The sequence below is a fragment of the Leopardus geoffroyi genome, chromosome B2 (assembly GCF_018350155.1).
Source record: "Leopardus geoffroyi isolate Oge1 chromosome B2, O.geoffroyi_Oge1_pat1.0, whole genome shotgun sequence".
In the NCBI taxonomy this organism is placed as follows: domain Eukaryota; kingdom Metazoa; phylum Chordata; class Mammalia; order Carnivora; family Felidae; genus Leopardus; species Leopardus geoffroyi.
The window spans coordinates 98327177-98347495 of record NC_059332.1 but is presented as its reverse complement, the minus strand read 5'-3'; the positions used below and the strand labels follow the sequence as shown (position 1 = coordinate 98347495).

Here is a 20319-nt window from a genome sequence, read left to right as displayed (position 1 = left end):
TATATATTTTTAAACAACACCAATAATTTATGCTCACATCTGGTATTTAGGCAGTTTATAAAAAAATTCAGAAAAGAAAAAAATGAGAAAAGCCACAGAAAAAAACCATGACAGAATCCAGTGAGTTGGAGTCCTTGTGTCCCCATTGTAAATAACATTCTGCCTCTTTTCAGATATTTCCAAATTTACACAGCTACTCAAACACATACCAATCTTTACCCATGCTGGTCACAGAAAAGAACATTTCTCCTATTCTGATAAAACTCACAGACTCACAGTCTGGAGTCTTACCTAAAAATGATGGTAGCAGGACTAACAATGTGTTGGTGTCTTCATCTCCAAAACATGATGAAGCGTTGGTGATATTTTCACTGAAGTTCCATAAAGTTTTGCAAACCAAGCAGGCCAGCTGCCAATCGGTAGGACCAAAATGTCTTAAACAATCCACCAACCTAAGTCAATAAAAGTCAAATTAAGAAGTTGTTAGGGGGGAGCCTGAGTGGCTCAGTCACCTAAGCGTCCAACTCTCAGTTTCGGCTCAGGTCATGATCTCACGGTGCATAACTTGGCTTGGGATTTTCTCTCTCTCCCTCTCTCACTGCCCCTCCCCCACTCGAGCTGTCTCTGTCTCTCTCAAAATAAATAAACTTAAAAAGAAAAGTTATTGGTCAGAATCTCTTTAATTTTTGTATTTTTAGCATAATGACGACCATCCTGTATTATCTAATATGTATTATATGTAATTCAGTGCTTATTTTTTAACATTTCACAGGTATAAATTTAAGTAGCTACTAAGTAGCAATAACCTACTTCTGAACTGTTTTAAGAGTCCAGTGGCACCTAAATTTCCTCTTCAGCCCGTAGCTTGGCAGTTCCAAATGCTGAAATACCTCCACCCCAGAAGAGTGATGAGAGAGGCCCAAGCTCCATGGGAAACCATTCCCTCTGACATCTGAGAGTCAGGACTCCATGCCTTGAAACTTACTTTTTAATGCCACCTCCTTCTTTTAGGATGACACGTTTGCTTTTATCCACAGTGAGGTTTAGGAGAACGCCACAGGCAGAAAAGCAAATATCCTGATGCTTAGCATCGAGCAGTGCAATCATGAACTTGTGTACTGGGAGGACAGAGAACAAATGTGGACCAATAAGGCTCAGGGTTCCCAGCTGTACCTTAGATTATAAATGGCAAAGGGGGAAATGGGGAGTGGCTCGAAAAACCGGAAACTCTGCTAGGGGACTCAATCCATTCTACCTAAGGCTTTACTCATGCCCAGCTGTGGGTTTGCCAACATCCACTGCATCTAGAACTTGCTCCCCATCCCCCAAGTCCTTGGTCCCCCAGCAGTGCTGCATCTGACCCAGGCAGCAGCTCCCTCCCCAGGGCAATGGTATAGTCCCTTCCAGTAGAAAGGGGGGAAAAAAAAAAAAATCACAAATTCCAACCACACAGGTGACATTCATCTCTAACATCTGATTCTTCTCAAGGGCCCCTTTGAACCTTTGCAGCAATTTTCTTTAAATACACAACCCCTGGGGGTGCCTGGGTAGCTCAGTCAGTTAACCATCTGCCTCGGGCTCAAGCCATGATCTTGTGGTTCGTAAGTCGAGCCCTGCAGAGGGCTGTCAGCGCAGAGCCTGCTTCAGATCCTCTGTCCCATTCTCTCTCTGCCCCTCTCACCACTGGTCCTCTCTCTCTCTCTCTCTCTCTCTCAAAAAAAATAAATAAACATTAAAAAAAAAATTAAATACAGAACCCCGGGGCGGGGCGGGGGAGTAGGCTCCTGTTGAGATCTCTAAAGTCTTCCAGGGCGTGTAAAAGAACTGCTCAGATGGCTGGAAACTGGCCTGTAGCAAGGCAGGACTTCCAGGGTAGGGGGCAGCTCAGGGCAAGACAGGCTTCCCACCTCTAGGAACGATTTTCCTTTACACCTAGGAAATGGAACCATCTATCCTGGTTTCTTATACCCCCAGAAGGGGCTGGGCAAAAGATTGGGGGAGGCTGGATAAAGTGTGTTCTGCCTCCACCCTATCACCTAAGAGGTGGCCATCTTGTTCTGACTTTGGTCCCATTGATGGGTCAGACACATACATGTGTGTGTTTAAGAGTCTAAAGAATGCACCAAAATGTTAACAGTTATCTCTGGGGGAGTGAGATTATGGGTGACTGTTTGCTGCTGCTGCTTTTTCCCCTTAATATCTGTATTACCTAAATTTGCTACCATGGATAATTAGGAAGTTTTAGGTATTACATGAAATATTTGAGATGTATAGAGGTGGTTATCTTGTGTACCTGCCACCCGGCTTAAGAAATAAAATGTTACAGGGGTGCCTGGGTGGCTCAGTCAGTTTAGCATTCGACTTTTTTTTTCTTTAAATTTTTTTAATGTTTATTTATTTTTAAGAGAGAGAGAGGCAGAGTGTGAGTGGGGGAGGGGTAGAGAGAGAGGGAAACACAGAATCTGAAGCAGGCTCCAGGTTCTGAGCTGTCAGTACAGAGCCTGACACAGGGCTCGAACTCACAAACTGCAAGATCATGACCTGAGCCAAAGCCAAAGCCTAACTGACTGAGACACCCAGGCACCCCTGGACTTTTTTTTTTTTAAGTTTATTTATTTATTTAGAGAGAGGGAAAACATGAGTGGAGGGAAGGGCAGAGAGAGAGAGGGACAGAGAGAATCCCAAGCAGGCTCCATGCTGTCAGCACAGAGTTGGACTAGGGGCTCGATTCCACAAACCCGTGAGATCATGACCTGAGCCAAAATCAAGAGACGCTTTACTGACTGAGCCACCCAGGTGCCCCAAGTGACCAACTCTTGATTTCGCCTCAGGTCATACTCTCATGGTTCTTGGAATTGAGCCCTGGATGACAGCACAGAGCCTGCTTTGGATTCTCTATCTCCTTTTCTCTGCCCCTCCCGACCTCAAAATAAAAAAAATAAACTTAAAAAAAAAATGTTACAGATCCAATTTCATATCTTTGGGCATGCCTTCCCTTCCAACGGTGACTTCTGTCTTAAGTGTGGAGTTTACAATTTCCACATGTCATTTGTACCTTTACATCATTACTATACATTACATAAACAATACTCAAGATCGTTATGCATGTTCTAAAACCTATATTAATGGCATTATTCTGTATATACCCTCCAATCACTAGCTGTTTTGCTCCTATATTATGTTTGAGGCTGATCAATGTTGATCCACGAATCTCTAGTTCATTTATTTTAATTGATGTAGAACTTTTTGTTGCATGAACATATCGTGATGTATGCAGACTTAGGTTTTTTCCATTTGTTGCTATTACAAGTAGGGCTGTAATGGACATTCTAGTACGTGAAGGAGAATGTCAACTGAGTCCATTCTCATGGACAGTAATAATGACTATAGATTGTTTCCCTTACACACACACACACACACACACACACACACACACACACACCATCTCAGAACTCGGAAGACCATGCGCAAGGGAGAGGGGAACCCTGAGAACACTGGCCAGATCTATCCTGGCATATTGAGTGGAGAGCCTTCCACATGCATGGAACGGCATGTCAAGCACTACGCATCCCAGAGCAGAAACAAGCATCACATTGTCATGACCCAAGCTCTAGAACTGCTTAGCTGTTTATTGGCAAGAAGTACATGCTGATGAACACGGAGTATCATTAACTCACCATTTTTCTGCACAATGAAATCACAGATGTCATGGTCCTGGGAGAGATTTCCAAAAACACGCACAGCTTCAAGGATTCCATCCATGTTATTACTCACAAGAAGCTTTATGAGCACTGGGTTTGGGGACCAGAGAAATAAAACCAGTGAATTTAAGTTTTAATTTAAAGGCTATTAGGCTCCAGTATTATACTAAATACTGATAACTCAAAATCTTAAAGCAATAATAAAACACAAACTATAAGAGACTTTAGCAAGAACTTGGACACTAACTTTTCCCCATATTCCAATTTCTTAGAATTGAACGAGGCTCTTCGATATCTGTACCAGAAATCGGAAAATAGGAATGCCACCAGGTCTGCGTTTAGCAAATAGAATCAAAATGTTAAATATTCATCCACCCAAACCCAACACTGAACCTTACATTCAGCAATATATAGCTTTTTGTCTTGAATTATGGAATTCTTCACTTGGTAGTAAGATAAGTTGTTGATTGTGGCTGTAGTATTGATCACCAGCTCCTCGCAATCCTCAATTGACTTGTATTCTGAAACACAGTAAGGAAAAGGGTATCAAAGGCTCATTGCAGGGGCAGAAACAATGACATCCTAACTGCAGCAAGAGTAGCCCCAGGGACAAGCCACTGTCCCAGGCAAGGTCTGTGCAAGGGCACTCTTTGCTGCTTTATTTCCCAGGACGCTTCCTGCGTGGAAGTGCATCCAAAGCAGAGGACCACTCCTGGCCAGGTTTTAGAACACTCTAAGCTCGGTCCCTCCAGCCAGGGGGTCTGGACAAATTGGGCTGATCTAGGCCCTGTGTTTGTAGTAAAGTGGAGGTGCCAACACACCAGCAAGCTGAGCTTCTCTCGCCCCCAATGGTTTGCCGTGTTCCTGAGCTCTCTGGGGGCTCCACCCTGCAAGTCTGTTCCCCACACTTCCACCTCGCAACAGAACGATCCTGGGGGCAAACTCTATCCATAACTCCTATTAGTGCTGCCCTCCAAACACGCAGACTCTGATCACTTCTCACCTCCTCTAGTACCACCTAGCCCATCCCTCACCTCTTAACTAGCTACTCTTCTTCCAGCTTCCTCCCTGAGTCCATCCTTAACATGATGATCCTTGAATAGTAAGTCAGCTAAGGTCACTTGTCTTACGTGAGCATCAGGCCCTACCTGGGCAGCCCTAATCTTGACGTCTCTGGCCTCATTTGACGTTCTAGCCCCCAGGTCCCCAGTGCCAACCACACTGGTCTTCCTGCCCCCCACCCCTTTTTTTTTTAACATATCAACATGATCCTGACTGAACCTTTGTATTGCTGCTACTCCCTCTGTCTAGAATATACTCTGTTTCCAGTTATCCACTTGGTTTACTCCTCACATCCTCCAGGTTGTTGCTCAGACATCACCTTATTGAGCACACATTCCTTAATCACCCTATATAAAATAGCATCCATTATTCTCTTCCCCTTACCTTACTTTTTAAAAAATTGTTTAATGTTTATTTATTTTTGAGAGAGACAGACAGAGCATGAGTGGGGGAGGGCCAGAGAGAGGGAGACACAGAATCCGAAACAGGCCCCAGGCTCCGAGCTGTCAGCACAGAGCCAGACAGGGGGCTCGAACACACGAACTGTGAGATCATGACCTGAGCCAAAGTCGGACACTCAACCGAATCTCCCAAGCACCCCTCCCCTTACCCTACTGTTATCTTCTCCATAGCACATATAATCACCTGACCTGTTCAGTGTTTAATGTTTGTCTTCTAGGACTAAAATGGAAGCTCCACAAGACTAGGGATGTATCTGTTTTAGTCACTGTTGCATTCCTAGCACGTAGAGCAGAGTCTGGCACATAGGGGTGCTCAATAAATAATTGCTGGATGCAAGAATGAGTGAAGGAATTAACTCTTTATTTAGCATATAAGGCCCTTAGTCATTTTGTCCCTGCCTTCTACTCAGCCTTCAGACTCATCTCTTGGTAGATGTAGCAATGCCAGTTAGGAGCCCTGGTTCCTGCTACCCCCCACTGAGGACGCTAGACCATGGGCAGTGTTTGGGAATCTGTTGTTTTTTTGTCTCTTGCCTTGGTAGGACAATTCATTAGCTTGTCCAGAAAAAAAAAGGGGGGGGGGTACCTCTTCTGTATCACCACCTTCTGTAGGACTACACATTTGGCCAGAAGGAATAGTGACTGACATCAGGGGCAAGAGGGTAGGCATCATGAACAGCACCATGAACAGCATCATGAACAGCACCAAGCACTTTATGTGCATTTAGCCCCACAAAAGTAAATAGTTAATAATGCTTTAAATGTGCTTACAAGCATTTGAACCCACAATAATTAATACTCAAAAGGTGCATCTGTCTCAGTCAGCTTAGGCCACCATAACGACATACCACAGATTTGGGGCTAAAATAACAGAAATCTATTTTCTCACGGTTATGGAGGTTGGAAGTCTGGGATCAGGATTGGGTTCTAGTGAGAACTCTTCCCGGCTGGCAGATGGCCGCCTTCTTGCTGTGTCCTCACATGGAAGAGACAGCAAGAGCAAGCTCTCTGGTGTCTCTTCTTATAAGGTACTAATCCTACCATGAGAACAGATTATGAATTTGGGGCAGGGGGCCAGGAGCAGAATACCATTGGCTGAAATGCAGCCCCTTCCCCAAATGCACATGTTGAAGCTCTAACCTCCAATGTGATTGTATGTGAGATAGGGGTTTTAGGAAGTAAAGTTAAATGAGGTTGTATGGGTGGACGCCTTATCTGATAGGATTGGTGGTCTTATAAGGAGGGGTAGAAAGGGGAAAGAAAGGGAGAAAGGGAGAAAGGGGGAGAAAGGTGGGGATTGCGATCATTCTCTTTTTCTTGAGTGCACACTCTGAGGAAATGCCATGTGAAGACAGGGTGAGAACGCAGCTGTCTGCGAGCCAGGCGGCGAGCTCTCATCTGGAACCCAGCTGGCAGGCACCTTGACCTTGGGCTCTCAACCTCCAGAACCATGAGAAACAAAGTTCTGTTGTTTAAGCTACTCAGTCTGTGGTATTTTGTTATGGAAGAGTGAGATGGCTAATAAAGGGGGGAAATGGGACACAAATGATTGGGGGCCATAATTATAGATACCATGAAAGCCTGAAAAATAAAAATATAAATAAACTTTAATCACATGGACTAATCCAGGAAAAATTAAGGATTTTAAACTCTTTGTGGTTAATTTGGCCAGTCTTTGGTAATTTGATTGGTACACTTTCTTTATTATTTTAGAAAGAGAGAAAGAGAGCACGCAAGTGAGGAAGAGGGGCAGACGGAGTGAGAGAGAGAGAGAGAGAGAGAGAGAGAGAGAGAGAATCCCAAGCAGACTACATGCTCAGAGCTGAGCTCGATGTGGGGCTCCATCCCACAACCCAGGGATCATGACCTGAGCAGAAATCAAGAGTTGGAAACTCAAAGAACTGAGCCACCCAGCCGCCTCCAGTATACTTAAAAAAAAAAAAAAGATAAAATTCACATACCATAAAATTCACCCTTTCCAGGTGTACAATTCAATGAGATTCAGTAACAATTTTTTCTTTTTCTTTTTTTCTTTTCTTTTCGCAAATTTTAAAAAATATTACCTGTATTACCTTTGAGGAAGTTCTGCACAGTGGAGGAATTTTCCTTCCTGCAGCTGTGAAGGCTCATTAAAGGGAGCCAGTTGTGCCACTAAACCCCTAGGGGCACCGGAGCCACAGAACTGTCTCCCCTGCTGGGAGCAGCCTTACCTAGCGTGGCGAGGAGCAGGCCCACGGCGTGCGGGTTGGTGGCCAGGGCCGGGCCGATGCCAGGGTGGATGGCTAAGTTGGCCAGTACTCGGGTCAGCTTGATGAGCACGTCCTCCGCGGGGGCCCGCGGCCTCTGCACCTTGGGTTGCTGGGCTCCTCCCGCCTGCTCTTCGGCGCACAGGTCCAGTTTGTAGAATGTATGGAATAACGACAGCAAGGTCGGGATGCTCCCTTTCTCTTTGGAAAACTGTTCACGAGCCTGTTGATTTTTCGCTGTCAGGTTGCCAAGAATAAAGACAATACGGACAACTAAATCCTGCAATAAAGGGAAGACCATTACAAGTGCATAGGGGCTGGGACAAGTTGTTGGAAAGGGTACAGTATTTAATTTATTCACGACTTAATTAATAGCAAAATTGAACACCTCTGGCTTCTACTAACTTGTCTAGTATTTGAGTCCCAAGACTGGTTGCAAATTGACAGAGGAGATTAAAAGCATTTGGCAACGATGAAAGAATACAAACCGATTGATACTATTAGCAAGGGCTATTAACTTCAGATCCTTCGTCTGAAATTCTGGCCGGCTTTTTTTTTTTTTTTAACCCCCTAAAGAACAATTAGTTGAGTGGCATAGGATTACTGACATTGTGTTATGTAAATCTAAGTATTGATACTAACAGGTTTCTTGAGCACCCAAATCTTTTCCTAAAAGTTCACCTCCTGCTGAAGCATTGTGTTTCTAAAAATCGGGTGTTCTGCACAATGGCTAATCAGATTGTGTTACAGCAGGCTTTCCTGACTCAGACATCTGGGGCAGGATAATCTTTGCTGTTGGGGGGCTGTATTTAGTAGCAGTATTCCTGGCCCCTACTACTAGGTGCCAGGAGCACCTCCCCAGATGCCACAAACAAAAAGGCTCAAATGTCCCCTGGGGGCAAAATCAGCCCCAGCTGAGAATCAAATCACTGTGTTATATAAAGCCACCACTTGGTGATGAGGGAACATAAGGCAAACTGAGGGCCAAGCACAGTCTAGCATTACCCAGCCCTCCTAGGTGGGATGTGTGTGGCATTCCTCAGGCACTCCAGGCTGCCCAAGGACAAAGGAAAGGACCAAAAACAAATGGTTAAACTGATAAAGTCTCCATCAGTTCACAACTATCTTAGTAAATTAGAAGACAAAGGCAGTCTTATCAACAGCCTAATCTCCAGAAACCTATAGACTGAGTTTCCTGGAGCCCCAGCATCAACCTCCCCTCCATAGTGATGTGGGAAACAAAGGCAAGAAGGAAATGGCAGATAAAATTAGATTTCCTTATAACCTGCAGCCCTTTGACACACACTTAAGGCAGGCAGAGTAAAACCTTTCTCCAGGAACTCCCTACTGTCTTAATGTTAATGCCTTAGCTTGACAATAGCTAGACCTCCAGTAATCTGTGAGTCCTTAGAATATGAAAATCTCTTTGGAAAGTTCCCTTCTGACTTTACCTCCCCCAGCCCCATAGCATATAAGGAGCCACTCTTCACAACCCCAGCGCCCCTCTTTCTGCTCGTGGGTCCTGTCCCCGTGCTCTAATAAAATCACCCTTTTGCACCAAAGACGTCGCCAAGAATTCTTTTTTGGCCATTGACCCACTATCACCCCAAAACCTCATCACTTGTTTTTCTTGATCAGGGTAGTGGTTACATGGGAGACACCTTTATCACTATTTGCTAAATTGCACATGTGTGTTTCATGTACTTTTCTGTGTATAAACTATATTTCACAATAAATAAATATTTCTTAAAGTCCCAAGCTGAGAACAACTTACAACTAAGCAGAATGCAAAAATAATTATGTTCTTAATTCGACAACGACAGACAGATGAGTACTCTTGGCCTCACCCATACCCACGGAGAGTGAGGAAACTCCTGTGGGAGGAAGAGACTTTACAGAGACACTCACTGAGGGGCTACCACTGACCTGGGTGCTAATTCTCATTGTGCCAGGCACTGTGCGATTTGACAGGCAAGAAACTGGGGTTCGTACAAGCTGCCTGGTCACACAGCTAGTGAGAGGTGAGTCAGGATTGAAAACCAGGATTCTCCTGATCCAGAGTCATTTCTGCAGCCAAGCCCTGCTTCCCACATGGCCTGTCATTTAAGGATCTCCTTTGCCTTGCCATATGCGGAGCAGTCAAGGAGTTATCTCCTTTTAAAACCCAAATATGTCACCAGGAGGGATTCCCTATAAACTGGACTTTGTTGATCAGATCTGTAGTAATTAGCAGACTTAAGGACTGGGGACAAAGGGCAGAGGCCCGGACCTGTTTTAATGGGGAAGCCAGGTCTAGATGGGTCTGGGGCTGGGGGATGGGCAGCACAGGGACTGTCAGTGGCAGAGAGTGAAAGGTCACAGGCAAAGGACAAAATGGGATTTGCCTGGGGCTCCTCTGCCAATACCAACTTGTTGCTGCTTGTTCTTGAAAGAAAAGTTTTCCCTGGCACTGGCCGAGAAGAAGCGAGGCCACTGCTTGTGCAGCTGGGAACCATTTGTCAACATTAAGAAAGTCGGAGGCTGACACGCCAGCAAGAACTGGAGCGGGTCCAGGAGAGAGTTCACACTGGGAAAAACCTCAGCTCAGCCTGCAACCAATGGCACCCAGTCATCCCAGTCAGGAGAACCTGCTCCTGGCCCACCGCGCGCCTGAAGCCCTTAGGGAACTCTGAATGCTGGGAGCCTGGGAGAATACACTCGAAGAAACAGGGTGAGGCACCGTGCTCTGAAGAGCTCCGAATCTACTTGAGAAGACAAGGCTAACAAGCGTGGGGGAAGAGCAAAGACTAAAAGGGCCAAGCAGGAAGCTAGACACGGAAAGGGATTGTAATCTCCAGCTTGAAAGCCAGGCAGTCTGGTTCATACATGTGACTTTGCTTAGCCTCTCTATGCCTCTATTAACTCATTCGTAGAATGGGGGAAATATTGTGTTGTAGTGTATTGTATCGTATTGTACTGTACTGAGGGTAAATGAGACAAAACAGGTAAAGCACAAATCATGAGGAATGATTCAGGCACTGCTCGGAACCGCTTTCATGTACTATCAGTAACATGTTAGTGGCATTTAACTGTGCAGGACGGACCCGACAGTCTCCGAGAAATTTAGATCAGAGGATGCCCAGAGAACAGTGGTGGGGGTTGGCAAAATAACCTCCAACGAATTTGAGTCTAACGTTAAAAAATGTATAAAATGCAGATATATGGAGGGGAGGACGGAGTAGGTTAGCCAGGCGAAAAGGAGCGGGTCTTGAGAAAGTACCTGGGACAGTCCCCTTCCTGGGTACTGGGCTCACCTTGTCTGTCTCTGATCACCAGGCAGTTCCCTAAAAATGCTGAAGTCTGTGGCTCTCAAATCTTAAATAAGGACACACAATTTCATTATGACACTCATCATTTCACATAAAGGCGGCGGTTACTTCACCTAATTCCCGATGGCAGAGGTTCCTCCCTGGGCTCTGGACGGAAAGCCGTCCTCCACCCTGGACACACCCACAGAGAAGCAGAACCCTTTCCAACCAGGGCAGAGGGTATTTCTAAGAATTAGGCTCCTCGAAGGATATTCCACTTTATATTTTCTAAGCTGAGGAATATGAACTTTTTGCATAAACTCTGATAATATAATTTCTGATTAAAGACACTCTACATGACTCCTACCTCTGAAAAATTCTAATAATCAACCATAATAGCAGTAGCAGCAGCAGCAGCAGGAATGAACACACAGTGTTTATGACATGCCGGGCCCCGTCCCAAGCATTTAGATATGCAAATTCGTTAAAAGTCATAATTTGTAACCCTGTAATCTGAACAAAGTGGTTCCCAATCTCTACCCGTAGTCACCTCCCTCAGGCACTTAACAGTAGTCTCTTGACGTTGCTGGACCTCATGCTATTCCCCGGATTGAGCTCCTCCCTCATTTCCTCAGGAGCATGTGAAGCAAGACAGGAAAGATGTTATATGTGATTTTGAATGACTTCCTTAAAAACTTAAAAAGTGGTTGCATCCTCTTTGCTCATTCATATGAGGACTAATCAGTTTACCCTGTAAAACATCACAGCTGCCTTCTGAAGGATGCTACGCTATTCTCCCTTCTCCCTCTTCCTAGGCCTCTTCTTCCTCTGTTTATTTTCCTCCTTAGCAGAACTCAGCAGGTGTCTCTGGCCCTGTACCATCTCTACCCATCACTGCTGATCTGCCAGGTATGCAGACCAGAACCCAGGCTGGAGGCGAAGGCAGCTTTCCTTAGAGATCATCATTCTTCCAAACTCAAGTTTCCTCCCTCCACGGTCACATGTGGTCTAATCTGGGAAGACTGAGTGCTGCTTTTCTCAGAAAATTCCCTCGGCCCCTTCGACTTCCGCACTTCTTTTATTCTAATACCTGTGTGGATCCTACCATGGCATACGCTGCACGAAGAAGAAACTCTAGGCTTTAGGGCAGGAAGAGTTAACACTGCCACAGTACCTCTCTCCCTGCCTTCAGATGGAAAAAGGAGGGGGTGGTTCCTGGCAGCAGCAGGGCCAACTGAAGGATGGCACGCGGGATCAACAAATGGGGGTGGCAGATTGCGCTGTTTGTAGCACCAAGCTTCCAGCAACTGCTACGCTCACTGTTTCTGTCCTCTTTCTCAGGGTTGGCTCGGGCGTCTTTTCGTTCCCCCCCACCCCCTTTCACAAATCTATTCTCTGCAAATCTAGGGAACGTGGAACAGGCCAAAATAGCAGCTGTCTCCCGGGAGGCTGGCAGAGGTGGTGCTTCCTTATCCCCACACCAGTGCCGATCTTAACTCATCTGGAGGCCCGAGGACGCCGGCTGAGCAAGAGGGCTTTGCAAGGCCCCATGGCTCACCGTGGGCGGCCCGCGCCGTGCAGAGGACCGCCTTGGACAGTGTCATAGAGAGGCTTATTCACTGGTCCACAAAGAGAGATTAAGGATTGTTGCCAATCTTTTGCAAGTCTCCAAAACGCCACTTAACTAAACATTCTATACAGACTTGAAAAAATTAGACAAAGGCCAACATCAGCGATTTGTAGAGACCACTGACTGACTCCATAGCAGAAATTATTTCATCGGTATACAATTCTCCATTGAGATACAGATACTCTCTTTTATTCTCTGACAGTATCTGACAGCCACCTATAAATCAACCCTGAACTTTTAGAGCATTTTTATCAAATTTAATACAATGTTGCATATATATATATATATATATATATATATATATATATATATGCAACAGCTTTTGTAGTTTGGAAACAGCAAAATGAAGATGAATCAGGAGACATACTTTTTTTTTTTTTTAAGAAGTCAGTCTAGTATAACTAGTTCATACTGACTTTCAAATCTTGCATAAAAATGGAGTCAGCCTAGGGGCGCCTGGGTGGCGCAGTCGGTTAAGCGTCCGACTTCAGCCAGGTCACGATCTCGCGGTCCGGGAGTTCGAGCCCCGCGTCAGGCTCTGGGCTGATGGCTCAGAGCCTGGAGCCTGTTTCCGATTCTGTGTCTCCCTCTCTCTCTGCCCCTCCCCCGTTCATGCTCTGTCTCTCTCTGTCCCAAAAATGAATAAACGTTGAAAAAAAAATTAAAAAAAAAAAAAAAAAAATGGAGTCAGCCTAGCAACAGTTACGGCCAACCAGAACTCAGACAAACAGGTACACCTATTGCAAGAAACCTGACATCAACTGTACCCTCCAGTTATAGCCTGTGGGATATTCTCTTTAGTTTCAAATATATTGTGCCCTTGGGAGCCAGCACGTTACTCGGTCTCAATGGGCCCCTCACTGCTGTAAATGAAATTGCTTTAACTGGAACAAAGCCAGGAGCAGGACACGGCTGAGTGGCCGGCAAGCTCCCATAGCAGCAGTTGTCGATGTGACTGTCCATGTGAGAGAGACTGGCCTCAAGTCAGCGAAGGAGGCTCTCCTTCTACCCAGAGATGTGGAGACTCAGGCTTCACGGGGTTTGCTGACCCCAAAGTCCAACCCTGGTGAGGAAAAGAGGCAGGACCTTGGCCATCTGTGCTTACAGATGGATTCCCAAACTCCTCATTCACCATAACCCTCATCTGCCAGATCCCCCAGACTTGGTCCTACAGGCATCTTTGACTACTCACTCCCCTCACCAACCAGTCACTGAGTTCCCTTTGTTCTGCCATCTCAAAATCTCCCCCCACCACCTCCTTCCCATGCCTGTTCTGGTTAATCTGTCTGTAGCCTCCTGTCACAGACCCTTGGTGGGATCCTCCCTCTGTGATCAATGTTAATGCCCCTTCTTTTTTTTTTTTAATTTTTAAAAAATTTTTAAAGTTTATTTTTGAGAGAGAGAGAGAGAGAGAGAGAGAGAGAGAAATGAGTGGGGCAGGGACAATGAAAGAGGGAGAGAGAGAATCCCAAGCAGTCTCTGTGCTGTCAGCACAGAGCCTGACATGGGGCTTGAACTCACAAACCTTGAGATCATGACCTGAGCCGAAATCAAGAGTCAGACACTTAACTGACTGAGCCACCCTGATGCCCCTGTTAATACCACTTCTTTTTAAAAAACAACTTTTTTTAATGTTTATTAATTTTGAGAGACACAAAGCATGAACAGGGGAAGGGCAGAGAGAGAGACACACACAGAATCTGAAGCAGGTTCCAGGCTCTGAGCTGTCAGCACAGAGCCCGACGCAGGGCTTCAACCCCTGAACCGTCAGATCATGACCTGAGCCAAAGTCAGACACTCAACTGACTGAGCCAACCAGGCGCCTCACTGTCAATACCACTTCTTGAAGCACAGCTCTTACATCATTTCCTTGCTCAAAAACATCCACTGCCTGTTAAATGTCAAAGCCAGTGTCCAATGCACCATCCAGTCCCATGTGACCAGTTCTGCATTACCTGACATATTACTCCCCGCACACAGCCAGCCAAGGCGAACACATTCCTCCTCATTTCCCACACCCTTCCCACCTGGCCTGAAAATAACTGGTGTGTATAATGTTGACCATAGGGAAGGAACTACATCAAACTATCACAGAAAGAATAAACTATGTTCATCAGACTCCACTTACTTAGGAGAGAACTACTTCTACTAAGTAAAAGAAAACATTTTAGAAAGATTTTCAAGATGCCCCATTTAAAATGTGGTTAGGAACTTCTCATGCAATCTGGATCTGCGAGCTGAATCACGATTTGCAATTTTACAACATTTACCCAACTTCCCACCTTCGAACGAAACCTCAACATGAATTGAACATACAGGTGAGCTGAAGAACAGATAAACTTTACCAATCTGGAACACACACTGCACCACGGCAAAAACGCTAATTAACCCTGCGGTGCTGAAAGTGGGTCAGCAGTTTGCATAAGTGCTGAACCATACAAAATGGCAGGATCTGGGATGCTGGTGACTCAATACCCAGAATCTAAGTAGAGGAGCATTTAAAAACCTGCAGGGATTATACTTGATGCCTCCGTTCATCTATCCATTCCATCAGCAGCCATTTCCTGAGCACCAACTATATGCTTCTGGACGTGGCTATCCCTCAAAAGCACCAGGCGAGGCTAGAATTTCACTGTGCTCTGTTCTGTTCTTAAGTCCGCAGACATAAGTCAGGCGTTTGGGTTTCTGTGCTGAGCGGGGTAGAGCCATTTCCACAAGGGCAAAGCAGCAGGAGCTGGAAAGAATGAACAAGCTAAGGGCTTACTGTGCTGCCCGCCCGGTCAGGGGTGCAGACCAAGGCCAAGGCTGAAAAAAGGAGCAAGCTCAGCCAAATGCTAGCAGTGGGAATGTGTCTGCAGAGGGGCTGGGAATACAGCCACAGGGCACGCTCCTGCCAGGCAGGAGGAAGAGGGTGAGCCAGGAGCCAAGTTACCATATAAAGGCTCCAGGGGAAGGGGTGGAGGCGCCTCCCTAACAAATCCTCACTGGCCCCAAAAAAGATGGAGGGGAGAGAGAGGTCACGTTATCTCTGGACTGCTGCATGGCTGTGGCTGCATCACAGAGGAACAGCGAGAAAAATGGCAGATGTCTGTGCTCTCAGCCCATACCCTTCAGACATTCCAGGTCTCACTGTCAACACCACGATGCCTGAGCATTCCAAATCAGACAGTGTTCGCTGTGCGTACGTGGCCGAACATGATCGCTTACCCTAAAAGAAGTCTAAATGGAATGAGAGAGGCATGACTTTAAAAGCAGCACAAGCAAGGACATGCCGGGCAATTCCCAGACAGTGTTTTTGAAGGCTCTGATGAGGGTCCTACCTCTGGATGTTCTGTTTAAAAAAAACAAAAACAAAAACAACAATAACAAAAAAAAAAACAAAAACAAAAAAAAAAAAACAAGAAATTGGCCATATCTCAAATGGAGAGAGTCAGATAGTCAGTTGCTCAATGGGCATGTGATGGGAATGTAGATAAAGGTTATTCTTTTTAGACCATGACCTCCGTAAAAAATTGCCCATCATACAAATCTCATTTGAGGCATTTTACTGGATCTCTTGCCCAGTAGATATTTACAGAAGAAATGGGGAAAATCCCTTCATGTTCTTCCAAAAAACAAACCCAAGCATATTTTGCGGAGATGCTAAATGCAGCAATGGTGACGTCAGAGGCACCTCCTAGGGCAGGCCCTGATTTGCAAGGCTGATACTGACCCTGCTCATCCCTGCGTTACTAGGCCCATCTGTTTGTACATTTGGTTTGTACCAAATGTAGTTTACACCAGAGAGCATACAATATGTGCACATTTCTTAAATGAGATTTGTCATTTAATTGAATTTGGGTTACCATTTTTAATAGAGGCTTTACCTAATGCTAAAGTTTAGCTTTCAAACTGCATCGAGCTGACCCAAACGTTGTGCTTCGCTCTCCGTTTTTGTGTGTATGGGAACTGGAGTGATTAGTCGTACCATGGATTTTGGACCAATTAACCTCCCAGACAGGAGCCAAAGAAGTTTCCCTTGTTCTCCCTGAGGAAGTCCTTTGTAAGAGCTGGGAGGGGTGGATTCCTTTTCTCTGAGACTGTTGATAAACCAGAAACCCTGGCTGGTAGCACAGCCTTCAGACACAGGCCCACGTCACAGAAGTGCAAAGAGGGGTGGAAAAAACTGGGCCATCATTTGATTGTATATGCACTAATCTTCCTCAAATTTATGTGTTGCAAACTTACAAAATTTCAATATGGGTATATACTGAACTTTCTCAAAGCAGGACATCGGTAGGAATATTTGGTGATTATTTTAACAATAAAATTTGGGGATTATTTCACCAATTACGAATCAGCAACTCATGGTCTGTCTAGCTAACTGAGGTTAATGAGCCCTGCCTTTTGCAAGCCATTCTGAGGGTCCTGCAGGAGAAGACCTGAACCCACCTGAATGAATCTAAGTGGTTCATTCTGACCAGTGCCTGAAGCTTCATCAGTGTGATTGGCTGTGTTATCAAAGCATTATCAATGTTATCACCGGGTTTGGTCCCAGGACTAGTTTTTTTGTTTGTCTTGTTTTTTCCAGGACTACTTGTTTTGACACAAGTCTGGCAGAAAAAATTCATAGAAGAGTCTAATAAACCATCTCATTTTCTCTAGCTAAGAAAGGCTCCAGCTATTGGCGCAGAAAGCAGAAGACATGAGGCTTGGTCACTTGAAAGTCTGACTTTGGCTCAGGTCATGATCTCAAGGTTCATGAGTTACAGCCCTGTACCAGGCTTGCTGATGTCAGCTCAGAGCCTGCTTGGGATCCTCTGTCCCCTCTCTCTCTCTGCCCCTCCACCACTCATGCTCACTCTCTTTCTCAAAAATAAATAAAAACAGACTTCTTTTTCTTAATGTTTTATTTATTTTTGAGAGTGAGAGACAAGAGTGTGAGTGGGGAGGGGCAGAGAGAGGGGGACACAGAATCCAAAGCAGGCTCCAGGCTCTGAGCTGTCAACACAGAGCCCAACGCAGGGCTTGAACCCATGAACTGTGAGATCATGACCTGAGCCGAAGTCTGGCGCTTAACCAATGAGCCACCCAGGTGCCCCTTTTAGCTGATACTTTTAATAAGTTTTATTATGAGGTTCCCCTACTAATTGCAAGCAAATAATTGCAAAAGGAAAGTAAAGATAAGTAAAGACTACCAAGGACAGACTTAACAATCAATAGAAAGGGAAGAGAGAGAAATCTACAGAAAGGACAAAAACATTTAAAGAATCTCATCAGGGATGCCTGGGTGGCTCAGTCGGTTGAGTGTCCGACTTGGGCTCAGGTCACGATCTCACAGTTTGTGAGCCCTGCGTGGGGCTCGGTGCTGACAGCTCAGAGCCTAGAACCTACTTCGGAGTCTGTGCCTCTCTCTCTTTCTCTCTCTCTCTGTCTGCCCCTTCCCCACTCACCCTCTGTATCCCTCTCAAAAAAAAAAAAAAAAAAAAAGGAATCTCATCAACAGACTCATGCTCGCACTATGGGACAAATAGCCTCTAGAGCAATAATTAATGTTTGTAATATTGACCTTTGGCATCAAGAAGAGATTAAATTATTCTTAGTGTCTTCTAAGAAAGCAAGGAAATATGTAATATATTTTAATATGATCTTCACTGCAATGATTAAAATAATTTAATAAATTATGCATTTCCTTGATGGTTCTGGAAACAACATGAACCGTACATAGTTTGCAAGGTGCTCTTCATTCTTCTTCTAACCAAAATAATTTTAATAGGAACACAAAATTGTCATATAGATCAACAGAGAAAAAAGATGGCTTTGAAACACCAATTTTGCTTTATGAGAACTTTTGGTCCAAGGTGAAAAGTAGTTTGCTAAGAGCCACAGTAAAATTTTATGCAGATTAAACTTTAAGATATATAGTCCCTTACACCAGCAAAAGCATACCCTTAGCTGTGTTGACATCTCAAATGTCTTATATTGGCAAGATACCAGGATTTTTGTCTGTTTATTAAACACGGCCATCATCCAAGCTATAATCAGAAAAACAAATGGTTATTTACTAGTAATGCTACAAAACAATAGGACTATTTATCAGTACTGAACTGATGTGTATTCTTCCTTTTTAAAAATTTACAGGTTATGACATAACTTGAATTCAAGTTGTTAAACCAAAATGCATTCTTTAACCCTCATTTGAAAATTCTAGTGCAAGCAAAGATGCCTTCTCTGGTTATAGTTATCTAAATCATCCAAAATCAAAACACCAAAGCAAAAAAGAATAATGATGGTAAAATAAAATTACAATGAAAATCATAAAAGCACATTTACAAACAAAATCCATAACTAAACTTTTAAAGTATAAGATCTAAAAGAATTCTTTTAATGTAAAATATATTTCTGCCATTTTATTCTTTTACTTAAAAAGAAAACCAGGAATAGGAGTGCCTAAGCTTTTCACCAGATTAATTCACTTGCCCTAAGATTACAGTTATGATAATACATTATGCCAAGATCTAGACAAATGCTTAATGGACACTTAACAGCAATGGAGAATCTTTCAGGTAGATTAATCAAATCATTCTTCACCTGACGTAGCAAATTCTTATACCTTGAAATCTTTCAAAGTATGTAATTTAGAAAAAATACAAAATATGTAGGTGAAAGCATTTGTAACCCAAATTCTCAGAATCAGAAACTCAAGTACGCGTTTGTAAATCAGTGTTTAAAAGCCAAATAAAAATTACTAACACTTTAAGCAAGGTTTTACCATCTTTAAAATGTAGTAATAGTGTAATATGAGCATAGATACTTCTCTGTCATCTGTATAACCAAAAAGAGACTAGTAACATTTTAATAAATTAGCTAATAATAGCATAAAATCTGACAAACTTAGTTATTCTCAGCAGAAGTACTTGGCTGGGTAAAAATAAATTCAGCGCTATTTGTGGAAACATGGGTTATATTTTGAGGTGGTTTTGAGATGGCCAATATAAACAAACACAAAAGCTTTATATTAAAATGTTCTTAGTATACATATAAATTATTTGGTTTAAAGCTGATGAAACTTACCATATTTGAAATATATATTGTGTTCATGTATAAAATATGTCACTAAACAGTTGATGTAACTGTAATCATTTCTAAATCTGAATAAATTGTATTTAATGAATATTCAAAGACTCATAATAAAATTTAATGTCTGTACTATTATGATTATATTAAGGTGGAGTCATTTGTGACATCTTCCCTTTTTTAAATAGCTCTATATACTGTTACCCGATTCATTAAAACCAAATTATTTTCTTTCTAAAACGTTTTTAAACGTTCATTTATTTATTTTGAGAGACAGAGTGAGAGAGAGTAAGCAGGGGAGGGGCAGGGAGAGGGGAGAGAATTCCAAGCAGGCTCTGGGCTGCTAGCACAGAGCCTGATGCAGAGTTCGAGCTGACGAATTGTGAGATCATGACCTGCAATGAAATCAAGAACCAGACGCTCAACAACTAAGTCACCCTGTTTTCTTTCTAATATTTACCTTTGTTTGGAATGATTCATCTTCTAAATACTAAAGTGTCAAAGAATTAGAGAATTTCCAGTCTAGAAGAATCTTTAGAGTATACCCATGCAGGGGATCCCAAACTGTGCTTTGCATCAGAAGTCCCCGTGGTTCTCAGTCAAGTGTGGATGGCCAGGCCCCTTCCCACCCACTCAGCAAGCCTGGGACTGGGCCTGCAAATAACCCCCACCCCACCCCAGGATGACTCTCGTCTAAGTGTCTAGGGATCACTGGCAGCAACAACACTGTGCATCCATCCTCTTCCCTAAACCAGGGATCCTACCGCATCAACATCCCATTGTAGCCATTTCTCCCTCCAACTAGTCTCTCCTCAACTCCTACAGATAACTCTGACTCCTAGGGCTGCCCATTACACATCAAATGGAAGCTTCTGA

General features: G+C 44.0%; 1 protein-coding gene across 3 annotated transcripts in view; it reads right to left on the bottom strand.

Moving 5' to 3' along the window:
• ARMC2 (armadillo repeat containing 2) overlaps positions 1-20319 on the bottom strand; it is a 127589-nt gene that overhangs the window by 28323 nt on the left and 78947 nt on the right. For all 3 annotated transcript variants that reach the window (XM_045499219.1, XM_045499218.1, XM_045499220.1), the window contains 5 exons: positions 7435-7750; positions 4100-4222; positions 3678-3791; positions 986-1118; positions 292-452 (listed from right to left, as the gene is read on the bottom strand). In XM_045499219.1, coding sequence (XP_045355175.1) covers positions 292-452; positions 986-1118; positions 3678-3791; positions 4100-4222; positions 7435-7750 — 847 coding nt within the window. The remainder of the gene's footprint in view (positions 1-291; positions 453-985; positions 1119-3677; positions 3792-4099; positions 4223-7434; positions 7751-20319) is intronic.